We start from the raw sequence: 23,685 nt of genomic DNA on the forward strand, positions 1-23,685 counted from the left end.
TGAACAGCTTCTGCTTCTGAATGAATGGCTTGGTGATCCTAAAATCCTCATAGGAATTGTTGAGAAAAATCCATAGGAAGGAAAATCAATCTCTAAGAATAGAGGAATGGGGACACCAATTCACAAAGGCTAATGCTGGCCCCTTGCAGACTCATGAAAGATGCTAAGGAAACACACTGCTCAGAATCACACTTTCTACTCTGGCTTTATTGCATAGGTTGTTAGAAGAAACACAAACACAGAATGTGGCTGAAGTACTTCTATGCAGGGGTTATTGATTCATTTATTTTTTAAGGCCAGACAAATCACATTTCACACAATTGCTTTCATTTCTTTTCACCCATATGATATAAGAGAAGGGAAACAAGGTTTTAAAATGTGTGCTTGAAGTTTGATCTCCTGCTTAAAAGTGCTCCCTTTCCCCAAATGAAGATTACGGGATCAGTTTTTGAAGCACTTCCCCATTTCTCTAATTGCTGAAGGTTACATCAAGTGCTCAAGTTGGGAAGCTAAGTGGTGCCTGGGTTGGATCTGGTTTGGCTCTCCAGATGTTGCTGGACCCCCATCACCCCTCACTTTTGGCCCTGCTGGGGCTGATGAAAGCTGGGTCCAACAACAGTCAGAGAGCCCCACTTTAGCCAACCATTCTAAAACTTTGAATAGCATGTCCCCATAAAGGAAGCAGCATCTGACCTGGTTTGACTACAGTGGCAGGCATTCCTACCTGGTAGTGGCCATGTTTTTTCCAACCCTGCTTGCACGAATCACTACTCGGAAGTGGTACCTGTCAGTGTGGCTGTGCTAGATTAGAAGTTACTTTTGCCCTACTGGGAGGATTTTAGAGCATCTAAGCCGCGCCACTGCTCTGCTGGGCATTTAAGCACCAGGTGTTTCAGGAAAAGTGACACCAGCAGCGACAGTGAGATTTAAAACGCAGCAGCTCCAAATCCCACCCAAGCATATTTAAAGGTTGTCTCTATGGCAATCAAAATCTCCCTTTTTTGATTGATTGGAGACATTTCAATCTGCTGGTGTATGAATTCTGAATAGGTTTGCCAATGTATTCTTTTCCTGGCCCTACTCCTGGTCCTTTAACAGGAGCCTGGAATAAAAAGTTGCGCAGCTAAAGCTTTCTCTTCATATGGACATAGAAATGGGAAATGCTTTGGCTGCTAAATTCCTTCATGCTAGGTTCCTATTAAAGGCACAAAACAAAGAATAGTTATTTGTTGTAGTTATTTCCATAAGTGGAAATAAGTGACCTAAGGCTACATAGGATTTCAGAGCACTTGCATTTAATGTGTAGTGTAACAGAAAACGTTTGGCAGATTCATCTCTTTTATTTACAAACAGAACCAGCTGATGTTCCCTCTGCAGTTATTAAACATATTAAACATACAAGAATCTCATCTTCTTTTGCATTTAGTCACCATCTTTATACTTTAAAAGGCACTAAAATAGACAAATATATACAAAGGCCAACATATGTACATTAGATGCTCTATCAAATAGGAGGGCTATTAAAAGGGATTTTCACTATATTTTGTAAGTAACAGACTTAGATGTCATTGATTGTCCAGTGGATTGGCTCTGTCCAATCAATAGCAATATCCATTAGGACTCCAAGCAGCTTCTGGATCATTCTATGACCAGCTATATGATAGGATCATCCTAATGTGATAACAGCTTGGGAGTCAGTTAAAAAACAACCCACCAACTGCGTCCCTTGGTGGTTTGCACTAAACCAGAATCTATAAACAAAATGTGGTCATTTCCGTTCAGGAATTAACTGTGACCAACTGAGATCAGTACCCAAGTTGTCATCCTCAAGGCCAGAAAAACTGACATCTAGTAGGATTTTGCTCAAACTGTCATTCATGGTGTCCAGGACTAGGCCTTCCAAGAATGAATGGTTTTCAGGAAGAGCAGAGGCCTGAAGCTCTGGTGACGACTGTTTGCTGGTTGCAGGAGAGCTGGTCAAGGGCCCAGAGACCATGTCATTGGTTTCTGCATTTAGGAGTGGCAGCTGTGGAGCATCACATAACGATGGCCTTAAGGGAGTGCTGCCAAGTCCCAGGATGTCCAAGTTCCCCTGAAGGGATATTAATGAGGTTGGAGGGGTTCTCACAGGACTGCAAAGCAGACCACTAGTTTCCTTGACAAAAGGTGCCAATCTCCAGGGGTCAGTAGTTGCCAGGAATGGTGCTGGCGTGGTTATGGGGGCTTTACTAGGTACGGAAGAAATGGGCAGCTTGCAGAACATCTCTTTTATTGCAGATTTAAAAGGAATGACTTCTCCCTGAGAAGATGTACTTTCCAGAGGATGCGTATCCGTTGCAAAGGGAGGGTCATTTCCCACCGTGCATGACTCTGACCTACTGGTGGGTTGCAGGAGGAGGACTGGTTCTTCAGAGGAAGGCAGGGCTAAGTGCTGTTTCCTTCTGGATCTGCCCATTACTTGCCTCTCTTGTCTCTTTATAACCAGTGTGTCCAACTTGCTCCGGGATGGTGACTTGAGAGCTGTAAATGGTCTCTTCTGCTTTGCAGGTGGGGCTGGAAGGACTATGTCTGGTGGTTCACCCAGTTGCTCTGGCTCTGCCTTTGTAGACGCTGTGGGGAGGAACTGAGGGGCCCATGTGTTGGAATGAAAGTTGTCACTCTCCTCTTTTATATGCAGGGCTGGGGCGAATGATTCTTTGCTGATCCAACAGGCGTCCTGCTTTATGGACTGCTGGGATGTAAATGGAGATAGCTCTCCGTCACAAGTCTCCTCCTTGATGGGGATGGGAGCTGGGAGCAGGGTTGCCTCTTCACTGGACAGCAACACCTGCAATAGGAAGACAGAATGAGAGACAGTAAAGTATATTTGACAGCAAGATATTGGTAAAAAAAAAAAACCTCACAAATCAAGGAAATAACAGAAAAGCTAAGGACATTACAGTAAGATACAGATGTGCATGTATGTGTGTCTTGATGGGTGCTCTGCTTTAACCATTTGTAACAAGCTTTCCACAAATGTTCACTGAGGAGAAATCGTTTCCTGGCAATTGATAATATGAAGATGAGGGCAAAGCAATAGGTTGCTCTGTCTCTCTTAGTATTGGGGAGCAGTGTCACTCTCATCCCCTGAAACACTCCAGTACTTGGGGGACGACATGCCAGAGGCAGGTATAGCCAAAAGGTCCAACAACATCTGGAGGGTCAAATCTTCCCTGTCCCTCGGTTACACAAGCAGCACACCTTCAACAGGATCAGCTGTGAAAGAAATGCTGCCTTTTACCCCCAAGTCCAATCAGCCCTCGTGGGCAGCTGGTAACTGGAAGCTAGTCAGCTCCTTATTTAAAGCTCTCTGAATCCTGTAGGACTTGTTCAGAGCACTGTGGAACTCCCTCCTCAGACAGGTTCCATTTTAACCCTTTAGGCCCCAAAATTCATCCTTTTCTTTCAAGCTTTTAATCGTATTTTGGATCCCTATATGCTGGCTTTAGGTTTTCAATCCTATCTGGGAGTAAGTCCCCTGAACCCAATGGGATTGCCTTTTGAGTAGATAATGTATACGGTTGTGCAGTAAATGTATTTTATTTTTTATTCGTTACTAATTAAATTTGTACATCACCTTTCATCCAAAGATCCCGGGGTGGTTCACAACAGAAAAATACAAAACGGGAATGCAAAATACAACTTGTCTTTTTTGCTCCTCTTCTTCTACTGGTGTATACTGGTAATTAATTTGTTTTGTAAGCTGCTTTGAGAGCTTTTAAAACCATTTAAATAATTTCATAATTTTGGAGGGCTTCTTTATGGGTCATTAATGTATTGCTTTTATTTTCTGCTATGCCTTTTTGGTTCTCAATCTTTTTTAGGTTGCTTAAAGATGTGATGTATAGTATACAATAAGTGACGCATACATCTGATGATGATAGTTACAGGTAGGTAGCCGTGTTGGTCTGCCATAGACTACGGCAGACCAACACGGCTATCTACCTGCAACTAGAACTATGGAAGCCACCACATTGAGCCGCATGAAATGGAAGTCCATCAACAAGCTATCTGAAGAAGTGTGCATGCACACAAAAGCTCATACCAATAACAAACTTAGTTGGTCTCTAAGGTGCTACTGGAAGGATTTTTTTTTTATTTTATATGATGATGATGATAATGATGATAGTGTCTTGGGTGATTGTGGCGATTATACCCAATGAGTGCAATATCCTTTACAAAACAGCACTATCAAATCAAGGCCTCAGTACAAATGTGGAATGAGGGGAACCACTCTGGAAGTGGGAAATGCCTGCCCCGACAGCCAGGCTGCAAATTTATTCTCATTCTCAGGCACAAGCATGGAGTTGGGTACTGATACACAGTCTGACCTTTGGAGCAATGCACACGGGTTTGCTGCTCTGCATGGTCTCTGAGACACCCTGGGATGCAGGAAGAGGCATCTTTGAAGAAGGTTGAAGGATGACGGACTGACTCAAAGGAAAGTGAATTGGAACTAGGTAGGAGTTGACACGTGGCAGCAAGGGCTTCATTTTTCGGCCTAGGAAGGAAAAAAGAGGTCTTAGCCCAGGATCTATCAAAGGTACTTCCTCAATTTTAATTGATCAGCCACCAGAGCCTTCCCAGTTTTGTACTGGGAAATCTCTGCTTTCATCTCAGTTGCATCAGTGTCCTCCTTCGATTCAAAACTGCACACAAGAGTAATTCCTTGCTGCTTTTCTGGGAATGGAAGCACTAGACTGACTATTGTGAGTATTCTACTGACAGCTTGTTCTGGCTTGGGAAGTACCGTATTTTTCGCTCTATAGGACACACCGAACCACAAGACACACCTAGTTTTTAGAGGGGGAAATCAAGAGTTTCTCGGGGCTGCCGGGGAAGCCCGGGTCCCCCCCCCCAGCCCCAAAGAGCAAAGAAGCCAAGACAGTGAGCGGGATCCATCCCGCTGGCTGTCTTGGCTTCTGCCATAGCCGGGCAACCTCTCCAGCCGGGAGCTAAACCTCTCCAGCGTGGCTAAAGAAGCGTGGCTAAAGAAGCCAAGGCAGGGAGCGCGATCCACCCCGCTCGCCGCCTTGGCTTCCTCTTTAGCCTTGCACAGCCTTTCCCGGCTGCAGAGGCTGCGCGCGGCTATGGCAATTCCCCCACCTCCTGCAAAAGCCTACAGGAGCTGAGCACCCTTTAAGGAGCGCGCAGCTCCTGCGGGCTTTTCTACGAGGAGGGAGAAGGGACTGACTGGCCACGTCAGTCCCTTCTCCCTCCTGGGAAAAAGCCCGCAAGAGCCGCACAAAGCTTGGGGGCTTTTCCTGCCTGCCTCCCCCCCTTCGTTCGCTAGATCACTAGCACCATGCGTTATGGTTGTACATAGACCTTTTATTTCAAACCTGGGAATTTTTCAGTGTCTCCACATACACGGAAAGTCCCAGTCCTTAGCCCGTTAGTGGTTTGTATTATACCCAGACAGACGCTGGGGAAGAAGCTTGGAAAGATCTTGAATAATGAAGCTGCCTTCTGTCGAGTTAACCCAGGATCCTGCCAGATCAGTGCTACTCTGATAAGCAACAGAGGCCTTTCCCTGTACTTCTTTAAGTGGAGAAGTAAGGATTGAACCTGGGACTGTCTGCAAGTAAGCGTACGTGCTCTCATGTAGCAGGTACTGCCAGGTATTGCTGAGTGCCTGGAGGCTCTTCTGCGGGGCTGCAGTTTCACACAGGCGCTCACCTCCAGGCTAAGAATTCTGCCTGGCCCTTACGGAGGACTGACATTTACCCCCTGAACTTTGCTTTGCTGGTCTCTGCTTCCTGCCTTGCTTTGCCTTTTCCGTTACAGCCCTCCAGCCCTCACATGCACACCAGGTGAATACCTCCAACATGTGTAGAAAACGCCCTTGTCCCAGTTCCCATTAAATCCACTGTTGGGGTTTCGTTAGGGAGAAGAATTATGCCACTTTCCCTGGGATTGGTAGAGGTGTAGAGTATACACTCACGTGCAGTCTGTGGCTCACTTTTACGACCGCTAGTGCCTCCCATACTCTTCTGTAGATCTGGAATGTGCCGTTTTTGCTGCTACATTAGTTTTAGATTAAGAGAGACAAGAAAACAAAAGTTAGAGAAGCTGCAATTTCCCAGCTGCTTTGTATGGATCCGGAGGGCAGTGCTGAACTAATATAAGGAATTTAACTGCCACAGAGCTATGGGGCAATATGTGTCACCTCCTGCTGCAAGCAGACACCCTTGTATTTGCTGACTGTCACCCCACAAACCCCACAGAGCCTGACAGAGGTGGCACAACAGAACTCCTTCCACAGCTGTCCTTCAGGCAGGAAGGGGGGTGGAGAGAGAAAAGAGCTGAGTTTGATAACTCTCACTGCCTGAAGAAATAAAGATAAAAAGATTAATTGTGCAGTGTGTTTCGTTCTACCCAAGTTCAACATGCTTGAGCACAATGGCAGAAGAAAAGGAGCAGCAGCAAGCAGAGACAGCGCCAGTTGATACACGGAGTCAGTCATACTAGCTATTTGCAAGATTATGGAAAAGAGCTTTTAGTTTCAGTCCTATCAGCATTGTTGGCTGCTGTCAGGATGCAAGCGATGATGCCATGAGCCTGCCCTCCACTCACCCCCCCATTGTGCTCTCTCTCACCGTGTTCTAGAAAGATATATTAAGAGGCTTCATTTGCTCCTTTAAACCAAGCATTACAACAGAAATAATCTAAAAATGCACTTGCAGGTGTGCTTTTTAAAATGTACTGAAAACCCACCATTTGACCAAATATTTCCTTGTGCCCCAAATTAATAGGCGGTGAATAAACTTAAGTATCCACTCATCGGTCCGAGTAGCATGACTGTAGGTAGCCAAGGCGGCCCCTGCATTTTCCACACGCTTGAAGGAGGCACAAAAGGGGAAGCTGCAGGGGGATCTCAGCTCTGACTAGTAAAGCAACCTCTATACATCTGCAGGCACCGAAAGAGGGAAGAAAGAAACCCAAGCCCAACCAGGAGGGAAGGTCTTACTGATTCCAAGAGCCCGGGTGATGCTGGTGACTGCACATCCAGTGGCTGGTGGTGGCCAAGTATACAAAAGGAATGAAAAGGAAATTGTCAGCTAAACCGGAGAACAAAGGAACATTTGGGCACAGCAGACAGTACAGAACAATCTGTGAGTCCTCAGTGAGAAAGTATGCTGAAAGTTTTGTACAATACCAAACGCTTCCAGAGCTTCCAGTGATCAGAAGGTTAGCCCTGTTTGAGGCTAGATTGGGGGAGAACAAGGAACAGGCTCTTTACAACTAAAACTTTTAAAATAACCAGGCCAAACCACAAAGCGGGTTTCCAGGTTCATGCAACCCTCCGCCCCCAAACATAACTTTCTCTTAGCGAGGAAAGAAGTGTGGGTTGTCCATAACAATCCATGGAGAAATGGCAAAAATTAGCCCCTTTTCTTCTTTACTTAGGGTCTTGAGTCTTGAGGTGTGTGTCATTTTTAAAATTTTGCCAACCTTTATACACACAACTCATTTGCATCTACAAGGCACTGGAGTGCAAGGCTTCTGTATGCAAATAAGCTGTGGATTTGGCTTAGAAGAAACCTGAGACATACTTTGTACGGAGGTAATCCAAACCTCTGCCTAACCTCCAGCCTGAAGCATTAACAGGCTGCCTCTCTGTCAGCCAAGCCCTTTACAAACTGCAATGACAGGTAACGATCTGGATTTGACATTTTTTGAACATTTGTGAAAAACAAACTTTTCAGATGAACGCATTTTGCCTGAGGGTAGACATACTGTTACCCATTGACTACTATGTTAATATATCGGATTTCTCCATTAATTCCTAGTTTTCCCAGTTTTCATCCCAATGTTTAAAAATGACTTCTCAATGGCGACCAGGAATTCATGTGTCTAGTCTATAGAGGTGGGGACCATAGAATCATGGCAGAGTTGGAAGGGACCCAAAGGATCACCGGGTCCTATCCTGCAATGCAGGAATCACAGCTAAAGAATTCCAGACAGATGGCCATCCAAGCTGTTTAAAAACCTTCAATAAAGGAGTCCACTACCTTCCAAGGTAGTCAGTTCCACTGTCAAACAGCTGTCAGATAGTTCTCCTGCACACATTCTAGCTTGTCATTATCCTTCTTAAATTGCCCAGAACTGGTTGAAGTATTCCTGGTGGGGTCTGACCAAGGCAGAATAGAGTGGGACTCTTCCTTCCCTTGATCTGGACACTAGACTTCTGTTGATGCAGCCTAGAACAGCATTAGCTCTTTGCTGCTGCATCATGCTGTTGAGTCATGCTTGTGGATCCTTTTCACATGGCAAACCAGTTGTCCCTGATCTTATACTTGTGCATCTGGTTCTTCCTGCCTAAGTGCAGAACCTTTCATCTGTCCTATTGAAATTCATGTTGTTACTTTTGGCTCAGCTCTCCAATCTGTTATCCTGATTCTGTCTTCCGCACCCAGTTTGGTGTCTTCTGCTAATTTGATAAACATGCCTTAAATTCCTTCATCCAAGTTGTATATAAAGATGGAGAACAACAACGGGCTCAGGACAGAACCCTGTGGCACCCCATTTGTCACTTTTTTCCAGGATGATGAGGAAATATTGGTAAACACTCTTGGGGTTCGGTCAGTCAACCAGCTACAATTCCACCTAACAATAATCTTCTGCAGCCCAAATTTTACCAGCTTCTCTGCAAGAATTTCATGGAGGACTTGTGTCAAAAGGCTTACTGAAATCAAAGTATGTTAGCTCCACATCCTGTGGCCCTCTGGATACTCCTGGACTACAATTCCCATCATCCCTAACCGTTGGCCATGGGAGTTGAAGTCCAGCAACATTTGGAGGGCCACATGTTCCCCACACTTATCCAGACAATGAGATAGCATTCCTTAACCCTTTTAAAAGGTTTATAGCCACACCAGTACTTAAGACTTTCCTTTCTGTGAATTCAAGTGATCCATTTCCCTTCTAATACCAAACCTAGGTGATCCAATGCTCACCAGCATGTCTTCACCTGCCTCCTCAGAATGGAAATAGCCAGGTGCTTGAGAAATCAGGAATTGGTAGGGCAATCTCCTTTTCTGCATGAAAGGTACTTACTTTGAAAACTCGGTCCAGTGTCAAATAGCGGTTGGCTTCAGGGTGAATGGTCCAGAATGAGATTTTGCCATTGGCAGATGTCTCTCGAACGAACATGTCATGAAGAGAAAGATTGTGCCTTACACAGCTCTGGATGGGAAAGGAGAAAAGCTTGCTGTTTTTTTGTTATCAGTGGATTCTTCAGATGAAATCTTGATAATTCACAAAGACCTTGGCTTTGAATCCTCTGTATCTACAGGGGCTGTGCCCCTGCCACATTCCCCACTTTAACCCCCTAGGGCTTCCTCTTCCCGCCCCATGCAACTGCTGAGATCACTTTTCACCTTTCCAACCCAATTTTCAAGCCACTTCTCTTCTGTAGCCCTACTTTGCACCCATTTTCACCTTTACCCCCATGTCCATGACTCCTCCTCCTCCTCCTTTTGTGCAAGCTCCTTTGCACACAAACCAGCCCCATGGCAACCTGATGCATCTTGCTCCTCCCACACATTGTACTACTAAGCACCCTTTTTGCCTTCTGCTCAATTTTGAAGTGACCACCCCAATATTCTTCAGACCATTTCATGCCCCTGCTTTCATCTTCACTCCCATTCCTCCCTCTTTGCTCTCATATTTTCATCTCCACTCCCCTTTTCCGTTCACCCTCCTTACTTTTCTCAACTCTCCCTTGCACCGACCACCCCGCATTTCCATGCCTTATCCTCTCCCCTCTGGCACAGCCCCATCTGCCCACACTCCCCAATGCTGATATCTGTTACTGTACCTTTAAGACGAATGGCTTCTTAAGAGCAAGCCTTTGAGTTGGCTTGTTCAGTGGGAGAAGATTAAATTCAGTTGGTGAATGTTGTGTTTATATGGAACTTTGCTTGTTAATAAAATATCCCGTCTAAATTACTGTATTGAATCTGGAACTGGTACCAGGAGTGAAATACATTATGTGAAGGTACTGTGACATATTTGAGGGCTCTGCATCTTTGATCTCTCTTGCACAAGGCAGTTGAGCAACAGGGCAAAGTTTAAAAGAGCCCTCGTTCAGTGCTTCTCCCTCCTTGCTTTATTCAGACAAGAAGTCTGAGTAAAGTTGAGAACTATTCCATTTAAGGTAACATCTGGTGATACGGGGGTTCTGTTTGTGGTGATTATTAAGTGGCGACTTCTTTCTATATGCAAACAGATGCTTGGTTTTGGAGTCAGGAACTGATGAGCATGCATGTCTGAACCAGGAGATTTTGCTTCCCAATTTAAGTAAGCTGTTTTGTGGTTCATTTCATATTCTGAATTCACTTCCATGGCCCCAAGGCCAGTTAATACTTATAGTCATCACTTCACGGCTGCAGTACAAATGGATGTTTTCCATATAAATGTGAACAATCCATCAGAAGTCAAGCAGCACATATAATATGCTGCAGTAAAGTCGCTTCACACAAACCACTGGACCCACAAATGCTAAATGATCAAGTGATGCACACTGATGTGTGCCTTTCTTACATGCAATTGCTTCCACAATAATTTAGAACAGCGTAACACAGATGGCAGGTATATACACTCTCTCCCCCAGGAATTTGTGGGCAAGGCATTGTAAATATACAGTATGGCAAGAGACCATAAATGAGTGAATAGAACCTCACATGCATACTAAAAACACCAGGCTCATCAAGATTGTTAATTTCTGCAATAATGCAATTCCACAAAGGGTTCACATCAATGCCTGTTCATATCAAACTGCTTTTCATCCTCGTTTCATTAGCTATGTGCATATGAATGTGTGTGTGTGTGTGTGTGTGTGTGTGTGTGTGCGCGCGTGCTGCAATTCTGCACAGGTATCAAGAAAGCACAGAAAGTGAAATAAATTGTACAGCAAAACTTCCTGAGAACCTCAATTTTCTTACAAACGAAACAAGAAAAAATACACAACCACAGGTTTGTAGCATTTCTGGCTGAAAAGATGTTCACCCACTTGGAAGGAAAATGCCTGCAGAAATCTCAGAAGCACAGGTGTGGAATAGGAGTGCATAGCTCCTTACCCCTCCTTGTGATAATACACTCGAGGAATTATTCACAATATGGACCTATAACAAAACACTGCAGTGCAGGCTGCTCCTTTTCAGTGCTTCCATTAGTTGGCAAGGCTCCCCTCCGTTCTACCTGCCTTTGTCTTCCCCTTGACCTCACAGTCAGCATTACATGGCTACTGAGAAACCCCCCGGCCTGTAGTCTCCCCCCAATGTTTTTTGTACAGTGGTATCTCTACTTATGGATGCGATCCGTTCCAGGGTGCCGTTCGCACCCCGAAAATGTCCATAAGTAGAGTGCCGCTTCTGCACATGACGCAATAGAGTGCTCCTGCGCATATGTGAAGCGTGCAGAACTCTTCTGCCTGTGTGGCAAAACTCGGAAGTATACACTTCCAGGTTTGTCGCGTTCGCAACCTGAAAATACACAACATGAACCTAACACAACTAGAGGTATGACTGTACTTCTCCAAACCTTGGGGTGCCCCCAAGCCTGCTACAGACTGAACATAAGAAACAGGGGGAATCCTATTCAAAACAAGAAAAACAGAATTCTGCAAAAGCAGATGAATTATGTTAATGTGCTTAATTTCTATGGTTAATGTAAGTTGCAGGGTTCTGCTTTTCTTGGAACAGCATTTTAATTTTTTTCCTGCAGAATACACATAGCCCTGGTAACATTTGCACCTGAAGGGAGAAAACTGACAGTTGTTTGCGTAATGCACTTTCTCCCCTGGCTTTTCAGGTCACGGTGTTTGCTACCTTCCAGCCGGGCTTCGCTGCATGCTTGAAATAAGGGAAATGGTCCTCAATCCAGGTGTAGATATCTTTCAGCATCATGCGCTTCTTCTCAGTGCTGTTGATGGCAAACTGGATCATGACCATATAGGAGTAGGGGGGACGTTCAGAGAAGGACTCCTGCCATGAGGTCGTAGAGGAAGGCGCTGCAGAACCTTCCTTGGCCTGACAAGAAGACAAGAAGACAAGAAGAAGGGTGCGGGGCCTGTAGAATGTTAGTTATATGAAGAGCTTCTGGATTTTGATGTACCAAACAGTGAACCTCTGAATAGGTTAGGGTTAGCCATTTTAATGGGCAAATATTTAAAGTCCACGGGGCTGCTTCCCTGCTTGCCAACCCCCACTCGTGAAGCCCCCCCCCCCCCCCGCTCCTCAGAGAAAGGAAACCTTTTTGGCTCCATGAGTGAGATCTTTACTTTGATTGGCCCTCTTGGCCAAATCTGACAGGTGGGTGGGGCTAAAACAATGGGAGTGGGCAGGGGATACAAACCCTGCTTGAATCAGGAGCGGGCTTGGATGGAATCCTAGCAAACTGAGCAGGATTAAACCTCCATTCATCTTGAATGCTGATGACATTGAAATGAATTGCAGGGGCTCTAGCAACAAGGTAAAATGTAAGATTGGATTAATAATAGATAAACTAATAGGACACGAATTTGCTGAATTAATTATTAAAAGGGATACAAGAACGGGAGACGTGAGGAAGTCAGGAAAATAAGTTAACTAAAGATGAAATTAAGAAAGAGGGAATTTTTGTTTTGTTTTTTCTATATGTGTTTTTCTTTTTCCGTGTTTAAAGTGTGTATTTTTGTATTATGTAACTTTGTATTTTCTCTGTCTTTGTATTTTTCTGAACTTTTTTATTGTTAAAACTTAATAAAATATTGATTAAAAAAAATAAAAAATAAACCTCCATTCATCAAAGGATAAGCAGGGGTGAAATCCTGCTCAGTCTGACTGTGAACCCATGTTCTTCCTGTGCATCTCACCCAGACAGCACTTCTGCCTCAGGAGCAGGGAGGTGCAGAGTGGTGGCAGAACAGGACGGCTTTAGGGAAGCTGCCCCAGCCTGCTCTAATACTTCTTCTGCCTGCATCTCCCTAGTCCTCTTCTCTTCTCAAGGTCCATTAGCAAAGCATTTCACAGAAGTCTGTTGCAATACTGTAATTCACAGGCCTACCTGTGGCCGCCAGCCAAACTGCAGCATGGCAACGGTCTTACCTTCTTATGCTATGTACGGTTAATTTAGCAGAAACATATCATTGAGGCTTACATTAGGAAAACCCAGGTTTCCTTAGTGTGTTTGTGAAACTACATAGTCTGTGTGCTGCAGTGAACAGAATGTGGGGCATGAGTCAGGTTTAAATTCCTCCCAAGCAACAAAGCTGCTCACCGCATGACCCTGCACCAGCTGTTCTCTCCCTGGTGAACGTCAAGGTGGGATTGCGATGCAATAATTGCAATCCATTATTATTTATAGCATTATGCAAATATGAATTAAAGCAACCCATACGCTGGGAAGAAGTAGCCTGCCGTTGCTATCAGGTGAAAGAAAGGTGCACTTAAGAATGAAGGTTCCCATCTAAGCAAGGACATTTCATGGAACATTTGGCACCATAAATATAAATATCTGCAGTGTTCAGCCAGTTTGCAGTGAGCCTCCTTGCCCATACAGGGTTGCAGTTACCAATCCAGAGATCTCCTCTGCACTTTAAATTGTGAAGTGCCTGAAGATAAAAAGTCGACAGCAGCTTATCCCACGCTAGAAGCACTGCTGGTCCTTCTGTCTACCTCCTTCCCTCCCTCCCCTTAAGTCCTGCTCACTACAATGGGTAGAAGGGGGCAGGCAGACCAACACTGGGACATCAGCAGATGAGAGGGGTCTCTGCAGCCTGGTCTCAAGAGAGCGCAGGTACAAGAGGAGTCTCTGAATTGCAGCCTGGCCCTATGCACAGACAGCTGGCCCGGCTTCTCTTTCCTTGGCTGTTATTTGGCTGCACACCTTGCTTACCTTAACAGCTTTCTGCTTGGGGGTCTGGTTCTCCTTCTCTGTCTCCTTTTTCACACTGCAAGGTTTCAGTCCACTATAGCCCATATTGCCCAGCCACAGAATGTTAGTCAGACTGTTGTCTGCCTCCGCACTGCCTAGATAAATACAAACTCTTAAGTTCTCATTCTGTAGTCCTAGATTCCCAAAAGAAGGCTTCCAGCTTGAGCCTTAAGCAGCAGAGTTCAGAGTTTTAAGTAGAGAGAGGCCCACAATGGAGTTTGGGAAGCAGCACTTGAAATAAATTGAGCTTCACATACTGTCGCTGCTCAGTCCCATGCACAGTTATGGTTGCCAACATGTTACTGGTCCTGCTTCTGTGCCTTGAAGTACAGTCTGACAGACAGAAATTTAAGAATGTAGATATTATCGTTGAAGGAGAACAGTCAATCTCGGTTGTCGAACATAATCTGTACTGGAAGACCATTCAACTTCTGAAATGTTCAGCAACTGAGGCGCAGCTTCCGACTGGTTGCAAGAGCTTCTTGCACTCAAGCAGAAGCTGTGTTGGACATTTGGGTTCCAAAAAACGTTCGAAAACCAGAACATTTACTTCCGGGTTTTCAGCGTTCGGGAGCCGAAACATTCGAAAATGGAGCCGTTTGAGAACCAAGGTTTGACTATACTAGATTCTATTCCCATTATTATATGTTGTAATTCCTGGAATGCAAGGGGTTGGACTAGATGGGTCCCCTCCAACTCTATAATTCTATGGTGCTATGATTTTACCAGTCTTTTATGAATCTTTAGTAAAAGACAATATATAATTTAAAGATTGGAAACTGACATCCACAGATTTAAACCATAAGCTCCCCCACTTTTGCTATGTTATCTTTAAGGCTGCCTCGTCCCTTGCCTGGAAAGATTTGTTCTAATTCCACCACAATTTTTCCTGCCTACCACATTCAAAGTAGCAGAATTGTGACCTCCTCCATTTACTATACTCATTCCATAATAATAATAATAATAATAATAATATGCCCCTGTCTTTGCTCTGAACCCGGTGCAAAGAAATCCATTTCCCCAGCAGAGGAAATGTAACAAACACCTTCCCCTGTACCTCTGCCTTTCCTACCCAGGCTGTCACAGCAGATTATATAGTACATGGTGCAAAGCACCATTCGGTCACAGCCTGCTGTCATTTTCATATTAAAAAGGTAGAGGGACCCCTGACCATTAGGTCCAGTCGTGGCCGACTCTGGGGTTGCGGCGCTCATCTCACTTTACTGGCCGAGGGAGCCAGCATACAGTCATGTGGCCAGAATGACTAAGCTGCTTCTGACGAACCGGAGCAGCGCACGGAAACGCCATTTACCTTCCCGCTGGAGCGGTACCTATTTATCTACTTGCACTTTGATGTGCTTTCAAACTGCTAGGTGGGCAGGAGCAGGGACCCAGCAACAGGAGCTCACCCCGTCACGGGGATTCGAACTGCCAACCTTCTGATCAGCAAGTCCTAGGCTCTGTGGTTTAGCCCACAGCGCCACCCGCGTCCCTCATTTTCATATTACTCGCACATAGAGACACTTCTACTTTAATTGCCAATTACAGGGTAAATTGAATGGGGCTATATATCTCTGGCCTCATGCTCTGCACACTTGCCACTCTCAAGTGGCAACTTTAGAGATGGGAGACTATGAGGAGTGCACTTTGCACACAAAAAGAGCACTTTGTACAGAATAGCAATCTGTTGTGAGGACAGGCTAACGCCTCTCTGCTTAGAACAGGTTCCCTGCTTCAAGACTCCAGGGCACAAGCACCCAACAGCACCCTCCACTCCACCAACCAGGGGCGCCAGGACAGAGCACTGCACACAGGTAAACAAGGGAACATATAATACCTGGTACACTTTCCACCACCACCCTCTTTGCCATTTTGGAATACTGTATTTTGCACCAACTCCTCTCTCCTAAAAGCAGTGCTTTTGGGGTTAAAAAAGAGATGCTAGTACTCGCATCTTGATATATGCATTGTTGGTGCCAGCACAAAAGAGGTGATGGTACTCCATACTGGTGAGTAGACCCAAAATGCACTGCCTAAAAGCCACCCTTCCCCCCCCCCCGAATAGGCCCTGTCCCTCCCCCCATCAACTAGCAGCAGTCAAGCAAAGAGAGGGCTGCCCCATGTGTCATAAGAAAAAGAACTACATACTGTTTTCTTCCGGTTCTCGTCCATCCATAGACAGCAACTCTTCCATTAATGCAGAGCTTTGCCCAATGTGCTTTTCATCCTCTCCTGCCTTGTCGTGGGCAGTGCTGTGCTCCTCATCAGATTTGAAAAGATTCTTGAACTCTCTTCTCTCCACCTGGGCATCTGACAAGGTCGGGTGGTCTATTATCTTAATCCCCCCCACAGGCACTTCTCGATTTCCGGGTTCCGTTTTGTTTGTACCGTGCTCCTTAGGATTTGCTTCTTCCTGCTTAGGAGACCCAACATTCTGGCCACTTGGCTCATCTCCTGCTAAGGTGCTCGCAGCATCGCTATGTGGGAAAGACAGCTTCCGTCTCTTGAGAATCAGGGGCCTGTGAGGGCTGCTCTTCATCCTTGACCTGTGCAGTCAATCTCCATTGAGGACAGAATGAAGGAACCTGAAAAACACAAAGAACAACATTTCTGTCCAGTTATGAGAACATGTGACAAATTGCGAGGGAGTGTCTTGAAATCAGCTGCTAGGTTTCCTGCAATATGCTTTTTAAATAAATGAATGGTGTTCTACAGTAGGAATCTTCAACCTTTTCAAACCTTGGGTCCACATTTAACCCAAACATGTTTTTGAGGATCCATTTCTTGATATTGTGCCCCACCTTGAACCAGTGGGTCTCGCCCCGCTACTCTACCTCAGGATCAAATAGTAAATGCAGTAAACACAGTAAATGCAGATATGCAAAATAAGAGCTGATTAATGATACATATGCAACATCAAAGTTTCAGAAACAGTACATCTCTGAATATCATTCGATGGGGAGCAGCACAAAGGCTACTGCCTCCCAGGCCCTGTTGGTGGCTTCCTAAAAGCATATGGTTTGCCACTGTTGTTATGCATGGACTGGGTTGCCTATGGTATGATAGCTAGATCAGGCAAGGAAAGTTTTCTAAACTGCAGTTTAGAACTGGATTCCCCTCTCCCTTTGGGAACATTAATGTGCTAGAAATGACCAGCCCAGATATGAACAGTCAGGCAGCTACTAACTTTTCATTTGGACCAGTAACTTTTGTGGTTTGTGTGCAAGACTTAGCAAAATTAAGGAAATAAAGAAATTAAAGCTCAGAATAAGACTAATTTCCTTATTGTTGGAGGGAATGTGCTATCAGGCTTTCTCATTACCATAAAAAATATGCTGCTAACTATAAAAGTTTAGATGGGATGTGAGCAAATAAACTGCAGCTGAATTCAGAAAAGATGGAGGTAAAGTTAGTGGGTAATTCAAAGGACTGGGCAGGTGGCATTCTGTTCTGGATGGAGTGGCACTCAAAGCTTGAAGGTGCTGTTTGATCTGGCATGAATTGCTTTCCACCCTGTTGGACAAGTACATCAAGTGCAATTCCTCCTGGACAGCCTAGAGGGCCCCATCTGCCTGCCCTCCTGAGGTCCCAGACCTAAAGAAAAGCAAGCGGCAAAGAGCAGGAGATGGGCCTTGGAAGCGCTGGTTCAATTACACCCAAGTGCCTGACACTTTTGTCTTTAAGCACTAAGATTTTAATCCTATTGCCAATGTGTTTTTACTGCTCTACTACAGTGGTGCCTCGCAAGACGAAAAGAATTCGTTCCGCGAGTCTTTTCGTCTTGCGATGCTTTTCGTCTTGCGAAGCACGGTCCGTCGCAACTGCGCCTCTTCAAGCGGCTTTTTAAAAAAAGCGCAAGACGTTTTCGTCTTGCGAAGCAAGTCCCTAGGGAAATTCGTCTAGCGAAGCAACCCAAAAACGGAAAACCCTTTTGTCTAGCGAGTTTTTCGTCTTGCGAGGCATTCGTCTTGCGGGGCACCACTGTAGTTTAAACTGTTTCTGAACTGTTTAATTTTGATTTTTTTAAAAAAATATATATCTTCAAGCTGCTCTACATCTGCGAGCACTAATACTGAGGGGTAGGATATCAATCTCATATCTAGCTTATTAACTAACTAAGAGAAGACTCCCTGGAAAAGACCCTGATGTTGGGAAAGATGGAGGGCACAAGGAGAAGGGGACAACAGATGACGAGATGGTTGTATAGTATTCTCGAAGCTACCAGCATGAGTTGGACCAAACTGCGGGAGGCAGTAGAAGGCAGGAGTGCCTGGCGTGCTCTGGTCCATGGGGTCACGAAGAGTCGGACACCACTAAACAACTAAACAACAAGATATTTTCATGATGAACTCCCAGTGTGCAGTGTTAGAAATTGGGATAGAAAAGCTAGGAGCCAAATGGCTCCTGGGACCTGGGTTGTGGGCACGAAAACAGAAAGTCTAGTTGCCATTTCTGGGGAGGGTCAGCAACACTTTTTATTTATTATTTTGTTAAGCATGAACTAATATGCAATTCACAAAAGTGACACATTGTTAATATCACACAAATTAAAAAAGTATGAACGGAAATAGTTAATACTTGTTTAATTTGGTGTTTACAATAAAAGTGCTGGTACCATACTTCAGTTTTCAAAACACACTACTCTTTATTGTTAAACTCCTTAACATATTGCCTATCCTTAACATATGCTTTGAGGCTTCAAAGCACATACTGGTACATTTCAGTAATCCTTGAGTGTCAGCCAGGCGCAGAAAATGTCACCCAGACCTTTTGAGGTGCTCACAAATGGATCATTTTTAGGCGCGAAATGCACCTGGCGCCCTGCTAATTTCAAACCCTGCCAGTTTGGTAGGCTCTGCTTTCATTGATGGTGAGCCTCCACTCCCCATTGAGAAGAGGCAAGCACAAAAGCTGGCAAACCTTGATTTTTGCACCATGGGGAGAGAAGGCTCCAGCCTCTTTCCAGATTCAGAAGCTGAAGTCATTCTTGCCTTCATAATTTTGAGTCTAGATTACTGAAATGTTCTCAACGTAGGGCTACCCTTAATGATAGCTCAGAAGCTTCAACTAGTACAAATGGAGCAGCCCACCTTCTGATGGGAATGGGTTAGCAAGTGTCTGTTAAACTGGGCGGGCTCCTGCTTGTATTCTGGGCACAATGCAAGGCACTGGTTATTATTACCTTTAAAGCCATAAATAGACGGAACTAAGAGTTTCATTGGTTTTTACTAGTCTATTATCTGAGGTTTTCCCCATTTCCTCCCGTAAGTACTGGAAACAGCTGGCAATGTCCTGGCAACTACTTTTTCCCTGGAAAAAAGCTGATCCTGCAAGGAAACGAGATAAAATCCTTCACAATCCCGGTATTTATTTATTTTAAAATAAATTTCTTAATTTCATTTTGCAGTATATAATAAACAAGAACTGTTACAAGCGTCTTGAATGTCTTTGCATTATTCACTCATAAGAGCATTCAGAATATAATGAATGAAAGGAAAATACTTTGTCACACCATACAAATTACAACATCAGAATATACTCTAATCAAGAAGTCCTTTTGTGTTCTTCCTGTCTCATGTAAGATAAAAACTCTTGCTATGCCATGTAAAAAGAATTCGAGTTGTCCGCATTTCATCCCGTAAGTACTGGAAACAGCTGGCAATGGCTTTGCCACTACTTTTTCCCCTGGAAAAAAGCTGATCCTGCAAGGAAATGAGATAAAAACTTTCATAATCCCAGTATCACCCAAAGAAAACTGTATTGGCTGCCTCCATAAGAAGTCTTTGCACCTCAGAACATGGCCAGCTCTTGGTTCATGTAAGGCTTTGGCCAAGCTCATCCTGCTTTGCCAAAATTCACTTCAGAACGCATCCCAAACACTCCTGCAACCATATATACCAAACAAGGGAAGAGCAGCAGTGATGAGCAAACTCTGCCATTATGGTTCCTCCCCAGTTCACTTTTGAAAACCTCTGCCCCAGAAGAACTGGCGGGGAAAGTCCCACATTGAAATAACAAATAGAAGAAGAGGGGAAACATGTTCCTGAGCTGAATGACAACCATTTGAGAAAGCACAGGCCATTCTTCAAAAATCTATCCAACTGTCGTTTCTTGAAATCAGAAATCTTTGCTCCTGTGGCTATTCTGGTGAACATATAAAGCAACTGATCAGATTTAATGGAGGACAAGAGGGACGTATACATTTGTCTTATCTCCATGGTAAAGTTAAAGGGACCCCTGACCATTAGGTCCAGTCGTGGCCGACTCTGGGGTTGCGGCGCTCATCTCGCTTTACTGGCTGAGGGAGCCGGCGTACAGCTTCTGGGTCATGTGGCCAGCATGACTAAGCCGCTTCTGGCGAAACCAGAGCAGCGCACGGAAATGCCATTTACCTTCCTGCCGGAGCGGTACCTATTTATCTACTTGCACTTTTGACATGCTCTCGAACTGCTAGGTGGGCAGGAGCAGGGACCGAGCAACAAGAGCTCACCCTGTCGCAGGCATTCAAACTGCCAACCTTCTGATCAGCAAGTCCTAGGCACTGTGGTTTAACCGACAGCACCACCTGCGTCCCTATCCCCATGGAAATGAGGCCCAAATGTTCAGGAATAACTAAACTGGAAGCTATTTCCCAAGGGAGCTAGCTCAGCAAGCTGCTAATGATAGAGTAATTAATAACAACATTCTCTCACCAAATGGAGCACAAAAATAAGATGAACTCATCTCATCAAGGTCCTATGTGACAGACCTGCCCCTCCACAGTCTCCATGTAGCCGTTAACAGAGGCCAACCAGTAGGAATGCCCAACATTCCATGGAGGTTATTATTACTCTCCCTCCGGCATCAAGCACATAGGAGCTACACAAGCTTTTCCCAGCATCACAATGAGCAGTCTTTAAAATATGGCTAACATTCATCCCTCTAAAAATCTTAGCTATTATAATCACCCCATGTGAAGGACTTGGTAACTTTGTAAACACTTGTTGCAATTGACATTGATGATTGAGCAAAAGGACTGGGTAGTAACGACCTTCTTTGCCCATCCATTTGTTTACACATGAACAGTTTATTCAAAGTTGCCTATTCATGTAGCTGATCATACAGTCATACCTCGGGTTACAGACGCTTCAGTTTGCGTTTTTTTGGGTTATGGACCCGCCGAAACCCGGAAGTACTGGAACGGGTTACTTCTGGGTTTCGGCGGTCATGCATGCACAAAAGCGCTAAATCGTGCTTTGCGCATGCACATAAGTACCAATTCACAACCTGCACGTGCGCAGACGTGGTGCTGCAGGTTGCGAACGTGCCTCTCGCACGGATCACGTTCGCAGCCTGAGCATCCACTGTATACATCATTGTCTGAAGTTCATTAGAACATACTTCCAGGTAAGTGTATGTAGAATTGCAAACCCAAAGTGGGTGCATTTATTTATTATTTAGTACTAACTCCAGAACTGCTCAAGACTTAGCACTTCTCCCCAGAAGTTCAGCATGGCTGATCAGCCAGAAGGAAAAGGAAAATGCTTTTAATATTTATTCTACTTATTATACAAGTGATGCTGATTCTTTCTTTTTTTGCCAGCTTAAGAGAATGTTAGTTGGTATCCACTTGTCTCAGGAGACAATGGAAGACTGTGCTTTTGGAGGTAAAGACAAACCATTGGAGAGTTATAGCACATGGTGTGTCTCTAGACCAGTATGGGAAAGACTTGTTTTGGATGCAGTTAGGGCAGATGAAGGTGTCTGGTTGTGCTGGTCATAGGCGCCGACTCCATGGGGCCTGAGGGGGCTCGAGCCCCCTCAAAAAAATTTTTGGGGGGGCTCAGCCCCCCCAATAATCTTGGGCGCCCTTCCAGCAGAGCGCCGCCGCCGTCCCCCGCCTCCTCCCCACCTGCTCCCTCGCCAGCCAGCCAGCCAGCCGCGCGCCCTAGTCGGAGAGCCCCGGCCGTCCCCCGCGAGATTAGGGAATCCCGAGGGGGCGGGGGCTCCTGCCTCGCTGCTTCGCAGCACCACCGCCACTGCCAAGGCACTGCCGGGGGAAATTTCCTTCCTCCTGGCGGTTTCAGCGGTTTAGGGCCGGAGCGGAGGGGGCTCGCCCTCTCTTCTCCGGCTAGCCCCACGTTTCCCGCATATCAGCTGTTCCGGAGCTGATTAATAGGCGCAGCACGCTCTCCCCTATTCGCTCACGAGGAGGCGGTGCCACTTTATTTGCATATTCATGAGCTTATTTATTATTCATGAGCTTTCCCCCCCAATATTTTTTATAAGTCCACGTCCCTGGTGCTGGTGCACGTGTACCATGTAGCCTCTGTCATAGTGTTTTTTGGACAAATTGCTGTCATTTCCTGCCTTCATGAATACTGGTCCATAGGAAGCACCTCAATCTTGCTTTGCAGCATGGTTGCATTCTTTTATAAGAAAACTGTGGGATAACTAGCCTCATATAACCTGCATGCTTAAGTCTAATCAATGCACTAAAGTATTAAAATCACAGAATAAGCTGTCACCCGCTAGGCTTTTCTCACCTTGGGAGGGACTAAGTAATCAAGCCTTTGTTCACCTTCAGGCTACCAGAGAAGTTCAAAGTGTGCAAAGGTTTTGAGCTGGTTGCTACAGCTCAGACTGCATGGCTCTCACAAGCCATTATTGTGTTCCTATACTAATAATTTAGGAACTTCCACTATTGCAACTAAATCAGGTTTTACGGCCTGTGCAACATTTTCTGACTGCTGTATGGAAAAGCATATGAACTTGGTCTTTGGAGTTTATAAATAAAACATTATTACCTTACTTTTTTTCTAAGCTAGGGGAAAAGGGAAACTTTAGAAGGAATTTAGAAGGGCATATTTTAAAGGTCTAACAGCTTATACTTCCTTGCTTTGCTGCACATTCTGCGATTTAAAATCTGTCCTGGGGTTCTTGCACCAAAGAGTACTGTACTTGCCCAAACTGGATCTTGACATCTAGGAATTCTCCTGTTTACATACCATTTTTTTCCTTGCCACCAACAAAAACAATAATAAGCAATAATTGCACCTCACTGCTGCTTCCCATAAAACACCCTCATATTCCCAGCCTTGCCCAAGGTGGGGGGGAATGAAGCAAGGGACAGAGTCAGGCAAAAGCTGGAGATTCAATAGCAATTACTGTACTGTTAAGCTTTTCTCTCTCTTTGTTGTTATAGGAAAACCATATATGAAAGGGCTGGTGCTGTGCAGTTTTTATTGTAGTTACTGGTATGTTTTAAACAGATTTTATACGTGTATCTGGTTTTAATTCTATCAGTGTTTAGGGTTTTTTATTTTTGGTTTTTCTACGTTTTTAGCAGCTCTTTAGCAGAGAAAAAGCTGGGGTATGAATATAATAATAGTAACAGTAGCACCACCACCACCAGCTGCGCCTTTCTGGGGCTCCTGGCCCCGGGGCGAGTTCGCGCAGGACTAGCGCCTTAACTGAAAGCGCCGTTGAGACGCCGAGCTTACGTCACCTTCGGCAGCGCCGCCTCGCTCGCTCGCTCGCTCCCGGCCGGGAATCTCCTCCTCGGGCTTCGCCGCTCGGCTCCGGGGCGGGAGAGGGACCCCGTTCCTGGCTCCGGGGCGCCTGCCGGGGCGCGCGTCTTTGGCAAGCGCCGCCTGCCTCTTCGCCCCTCGCCCGGCTCCGCCGCCGCCGCCTTTTCCTTCGTCCGTCCCGGTTGTTTGAATTTGGCGCCCGGAGAGCTCGGTCCGC

The 23,685-nt window shown here is 45.2% G+C and overlaps 1 protein-coding gene across 7 annotated transcripts; it reads right to left on the minus strand.

Annotated features, from left to right (window-relative positions):
• Positions 1-189: 189 nt before the first annotated feature.
• Positions 190-23,596, minus strand: FOXM1 (forkhead box M1). 7 transcript variants are annotated; one of them, XM_082237381.1, is made up of 10 exons: positions 23,447-23,596; positions 19,142-19,286; positions 16,108-16,544; positions 13,921-14,054; positions 11,874-12,074; positions 9,100-9,228; positions 7,010-7,054; positions 5,984-6,062; positions 4,371-4,540; positions 190-2,827 (listed from the first exon to the last, which is right to left on the minus strand). In XM_082237381.1, exons 3-10 carry the CDS (start codon positions 16,496-16,498, stop codon positions 1,769-1,771), a joined length of 2,208 nt encoding a protein of 735 aa, XP_082093507.1. In that variant the 5' UTR covers positions 16,499-16,544; positions 19,142-19,286; positions 23,447-23,596; the 3' UTR covers positions 190-1,768. The 7 variants fall into 7 exon arrangements, with proteins under 7 accessions (XP_082093507.1, XP_082093506.1, XP_082093508.1 ...); XM_082237380.1 differs by lacking the exon at positions 23,447-23,596 and adding an exon at positions 20,652-20,761; XM_082237382.1 differs by lacking the exon at positions 23,447-23,596 and adding an exon at positions 20,708-20,734.
• Positions 23,597-23,685: the final 89 nt, after the last annotated feature.

The sequence above is a fragment of the Podarcis vaucheri genome (assembly GCF_965113315.1).
Source record: "Podarcis vaucheri genome assembly, chromosome: 9".
NCBI classification, from domain to species: Eukaryota; Metazoa; Chordata; class Lepidosauria; order Squamata; family Lacertidae; genus Podarcis; species Podarcis vaucheri.

What these genes read in the sequence shown, in the direction of transcription:
- FOXM1 (XM_082237383.1), bottom strand. Translation starts at nt 16,498, where the DNA reads ATGAAGAGCAGCCCTCACAGGCCCCTGATTCTCAAGAGACGGAAGCTG. An exon ending in ACGAGAACCGGAAGAAAACA is followed by an intron (nt 14,055 to 16,107) that starts GTATGTAGTTCT and finishes GTATTTATCTAG; the next exon opens with GCAGTGCGGAGGCAGACAAC. An exon ending in CCGTGTGCATTGCTCCAAAG is followed by an intron (nt 2,828 to 4,370) that starts GTCAGACTGTGT and finishes TTCCTATTGCAG; the next exon opens with GTGTTGCTGTCCAGTGAAGA.